At 39.9% G+C, this 5,090-nt stretch overlaps 1 protein-coding gene across 2 annotated transcripts in view; it reads left to right on the top strand.

Annotated features, from left to right (window-relative positions):
• The window catches only part of WDR70 (WD repeat domain 70), a 263,224-nt gene that overhangs the window by 624 nt on the left and 257,510 nt on the right, over positions 1-5,090 (top strand). The window contains exons 3-4 of one of the 2 annotated variants that reach the window (XM_027774876.1): positions 1,880-1,963; positions 2,599-4,442. In XM_027774876.1, coding sequence (XP_027630677.1) covers positions 1,880-1,963; positions 2,599-2,687 — 173 coding nt within the window. In that variant the 3' untranslated portion in view covers positions 2,688-4,442. Of the gene's footprint in view, positions 1-1,879; positions 1,964-2,598; positions 4,443-5,090 lie in introns of those variants that run through there. The other variant, XM_006156313.3, reaches the window with a different exon arrangement.

Below are 5,090 nucleotides of genomic sequence, written 5' to 3'. Positions count from 1 at the left end.
CCCCCCCCCCGGGGGGGGGATGGCCACACCACAATCCCTTTTCCTCTGTTCTCCTCTTAGGATCTTGGGCAAGGATGCACATGCACCCAGCATAAGTTTAAGTCACCGGGTCTGAGACTCAAACTGCAGTGGACTACATGGGAGTCCAGCGACATAGCCATCATGCCAACTGCTGGTCCCTCTGTGTGTTACTTTTTAAGTCAAGAGAGAAAAGCTTTGAAAAAACTAAAACAAAAATACATACTATAATTATCCTTGAAGATGTGACTACCTAAAATATACTTAGAAAACCTTTTTATTTAACTCAAGACATTTAATGAACAAATGAATGAATGAATAAATGAACAAAAGACCTAAGCACATTAGCTTAGCATTTGTCCTAAGACCCAACAGAAATAGGATGGGGAAAATTTTTTCTTTGATTTTTCATGGTAGTGTTTTTAGCAGACGACTGTATGTTTTTTTTAGATCTTTTTTTTGTATTATAACATGCCATGACTAGGGGTTACAGAGAGACTGAAGTGAAGATTCTAGAAAGGAAAGCCTTGAATCTAAAAGGACCGAATAATCATTGCAAAACAAACAAACAAACAAACAAAAAAACCTCTCCAAAAAAACCACTTAGAGCATAGTTACCAGGTGGGCTGAGTCTATGGTTGCTTTGCAGGCCACTCTGTCGTCAGGTGCTTCTTTCTTAAAATCAGGGCAAGCTCTTTTCCATGGCAGGGAACTTTGGGCAGAGCTCCTACTATTTGCAGTGGATTTTGGATAAATAAGATCTGTTGAAGGAGTATCAAAAGGACTTAAAGTTTCTTTTAGAAGAAGAGTATTGGAAATAGCAAATTTTTTTGGAAAGGTTTTTGTTATAGGGCGTGTGTGCTTACCAGAAAGACAGAGAGAGACACAGAGGCAGAAAGCAAGAAATCACCCCCCAGGGGGGATGGCCACGCCGCAATCCCTTCTCCTCCATTCTCCTCTCGGGATCTTGGGCACTCACGAACACATGCCCATTGTGAGTTTAAGCCACCGGGTCCAGGACGTGAACTGCTTCGACTACATGGGAGTCTAGTGACATAGCCATTACACTAACTGCTGGTCCCTTTATTTATTTAAATTTGACCAGAGAGGGACAGAGTGAGAGAGAGGGAAAGTGAGAAAGCAAGCTACCAGGTCCAGGACTTGAACCACTGTTGGCCATGTGGGAGTCCAGCACTCTTAGCTACCATGCCATCTGCCGGCTCTGGCATAGACTCTTATCTGGAGGCTTTGGGTGATGGGAGTTGGGGGTGGGGCATAGAATTTGCTTCCATACTCATTTGTTTTTGTGTTGGGGTTGAGGTCTCCAATTCCTTCCTATCAGGCTGTCTCGTACCTCCTTAAAGTACCTGCATTGTACCTTATTTTGCCTGTTTTGTGTTCAAATTTACTAGACCTGCCTTGAGTCCTGATGTTTTGAATATCTGTGTGTTTTGATTGGGGTGACTAGAATAATCTCCCTCTTTAAAGTCCATAACCTTAATTACATCTGCAGTGTCCCTATTATAGCATTTTCATAGGCTCCAGGGATTATGGTATAAATATGTATTTTCCATTCTTCCTGCCACATCAGTGTTGTTTCTAGAGGTTGTGATCTAGATACAGTAGAGTACTTTGAATATACTGGCTGGCTAATGATACTTAATGGTGAGATTGTCTTTAAAGCTTTTCTGGTAACTAAACTTTTTCTTTCTTGATATTTTATAGTTCTCTTGGAGCTAACTACAGCTTAATCTGCAGACTATACAGATTAAGTCATTTACCAGTCAGTAAGCACTGAGTACTCAAAGTTTGACTGTGTTACTGCAAGACAATCACAGCTTTTCGATTGTTCCTGTTTTAGGGAAAAAAGCTCGCACATTTGACTTAGAAGCAATGTTTGAACAAACTCGAAGAACAGCTGTGGAAAGAAGTCGGAAAACCCTGGGTAAGAAGTTCAGATGTTTGTCTTTTTATTGATTTACATATTGTATATACCGTACGTAAGTATGCTGACAGTTATAAGACAAATGTTCAGAATTGTTTTTCAAGATCATATGTGCTGGTTCCTTTGGAAGCAGAACTTGAAGGTTTTTTCCCACCTTTTTAAACATGGTACCAATGACATCCCAATTACACCTTGGATAAGAATGTCTGAATACTAAAATCTTTCTTTTTTAAGAGAGATTTTTGCTATAGGGCTCGTGCACTCACTGGAGATACAGAGAGAGACAGAGAGACAGTGAGTGAGAAATCACCCCTCAACCCCCAGGGGGGATGGCCATATCCCAACCCCTTCTCCTCCATTCTCCTCTTGGGTTTTCAGGCAGGCATCAATGCACATGTGGTGTGAGTTTTAAGCTGGGTCTGGGACTCGAACCATGGTCGACTACATGGAAATTCAGCTATGCAACCATTATGCCATGTGCTGGTCACATGAGTACTAGAATTTTTCAAAAGTGTATTATATGAGCAAATAAGGAGTCTCAATTAATTTATTGAAATCAGGATAGCAAATTCTTTAGTACCTCTCCTCCTGCCTTTATCTGACTCTCACTTTATTTTTTTCTTTCCTGCTTTCAGCGGAACCAGTGTTTGGAAGGCTGGGCCAGAGGTGGCTCTCAGAGCTGTATACACCACTGACTGTTGACCCAGACAGTATAGAAAATTGAGACATACAGTGAATGTGGCGCTGCTGTTGAATCCCTGCTTTAATGAGTTGTATCAAACATTTAATTGAAGGCCACACATGCTCATGAGAGAGAGTCAGAGAGAGAGAAAGTCAAAGTGTAAGTGAAAAAGCAAGCCTCCAGGTCTGTCACTCAAACTGCAGTTGACCGTGTGGGAATCCACTGTCTCAACCACCATGCCACTCCCTGGCCATGCTGGTGTGCTTTTCAAGCTTCTAAGATCAACTTTGTTGGTTCTGACTCCCAGGGTGCAAGGCTTAACCACTGTACTATGGGACTGTCGCTATAAAAATATTTTTAAAAACTTTTAAAAAGTTTATTTTTTCTATGAGAGAGAGAGCGACAGAGAGACAACATCCTCAACAGGGTTTTGGTGCCACAGTCTACCCCCAGCCTCAACCAGCCTAGGCTTATGGGCACATATGTGTCTGATATACTAAGGAAGGTCTTTGGACTAGAACCAGTATCCCTCCCATGTGAGTCAGCCTCAGCAGGGCATCACACCTTAGTGCTGCTCCACTGTCTGGGACCTTGAAAACATTTGCCGTAACTTAAATTTCTAGTGATTTTATTTCCTTTACATTTTATCCTGCTTATTTCTAGTTAGTTGGTTACTATAGTGATTGGCTCTGAAATTTTCAGCCATTAAATTACATTCCTTTGAATCTTTAATTCATGTAAATCAGTTCAGATGAGACATGGTATTATAGTTTTGGATAGTTTGCTTTTAACACTGAAGCCACATACACCAGAGGTGGTTTTGGAGAGCTGATAAAATTGGTTACTAAAATTGGTAACTACCTGAAATTAGACAAGAGAAACTACTATTATATAAATAAAATGAGATTCTTGGAAGAATAAAAGGTGTTTGGGAGCACACTAATTCACTTTTTGTTAAGAAAACATAGTGTATTTAAAATGTTTACAGTGTGCTTGGCTCACAGTGTGCTGGGTAAAAGTGAATGGACCAGTCCCTGTGAGGGAGCTTATAGTCTGTTGAATTGTGTTTTGCTTTCGTTTTTGTCCTTAACCCACAATGAGGAAATGAAAATTTTTTTTTTCTAAAATGCCTCCCTCCCACCCCCTTGCTTTAATCAAGCAGTAGGTGACAGTAGAAACATCTTGGACTAGAAAGTGTTCAATCCTTGCTAGAGTAAACAAAGTTAAAATTAAAAAAAAAAAAAGAGAGATTAGTAGAATGAGGCAAGTCATTTGGAATATTCAACCACTGGTGAGAACTTCTAGTTAGGCAGGTGGATGGGACACAGTTTCTGTACAGTCTGAGGTACAAGCAAGCAGTAAAGGGCTGTGGAGAGTCCTCTGGAGAGAGGCAGGCTCACTATTGTATAAGGTAGGGTGTTAGATAATTTTACAGTCATTAAAAGGTCTGGTGGCCTCAGCAAGGTTCCAGTTATGGAGAGAGACTGCAATTTACTGCTGTGGCAACAGTCCCACTGATTATGGGGCAAGTTACTTAACTCTTCAATGCTTGGATTCTTCATCTGTAAAGTGAGAATGATTGTATTTACTCCAAAGGTTATTATGAAGATTAAAAGAGTTATATAGGAAGTACTTAAAATAATCTGTTACATAGTAAGCTCCATGTATATATTCACTATTATTTTTGATAAATCAATGCTGATAGTAAGATGCTTTTAGATACTTGCAAAGAAATCATAGAAGACCTAGTTAAAAAGGCTCAAATAAGAAAAAATTATCTCATATGTCAAAAATTGAGCTCTTGCATCTTCTGAGTCTCTATATGAAGGACATGAAGTTTATTTGCCCCTTTCTACTTCACTAGCTTTTTTTTTTTTTCCCCATCCAGAGTACACTGTTTATTGTCTCAATCAAGCATATCAACAAACATGTTATTGTCAGCCAATGATCTTCCATTTCTTGCTTTCTGTATGTTTTGCTTTTTTTCCCCCCCATCCTTGATTCCCTATCTCTTAACCCTCTGCCATCTTCCGCTCTCCTCCCACACTCTCTCTGGTATCTATGTTTGCTTTCTATACTGTTTTCCGCCCACATTTTATTGAATCACCAAAGACCCTAATCAGTCCAAATACCCTCATAGCAAACACAGGTGACACACACATTTCCATGAACACAAGTCTAACTTTATGCATCCTATAAAATAGCACCTAGCTGGGGCTACATATCATACTGCAGTCATTGAATAGATATATTTTTTTCCCTGAAACTTTTTTTTTTTCCCTAACTCAATTTACATTCCTTCCCTAAGCATCATCACAGCACACAAAATGCGATCTCCCATCCAGTACACACTGCATAGTGACTCGATCATGCACATTATAAAAATTTTTCCATTTCTAGTTCCTAGAATTAGTTCCACCCCTCTTTCTGACCCTCTGTCCCTTC

Source organism: Tupaia chinensis, unplaced genomic scaffold (assembly GCF_000334495.1).
Source record: "Tupaia chinensis unplaced genomic scaffold, TupChi_1.0 Scaffold000489_1, whole genome shotgun sequence".
Taxonomy (NCBI): Eukaryota; Metazoa; Chordata; class Mammalia; order Scandentia; family Tupaiidae; genus Tupaia; species Tupaia belangeri.
Note: the sequence above shows the minus strand (reverse complement) of the source record. Positions and strands in the feature narration are given on the sequence as shown.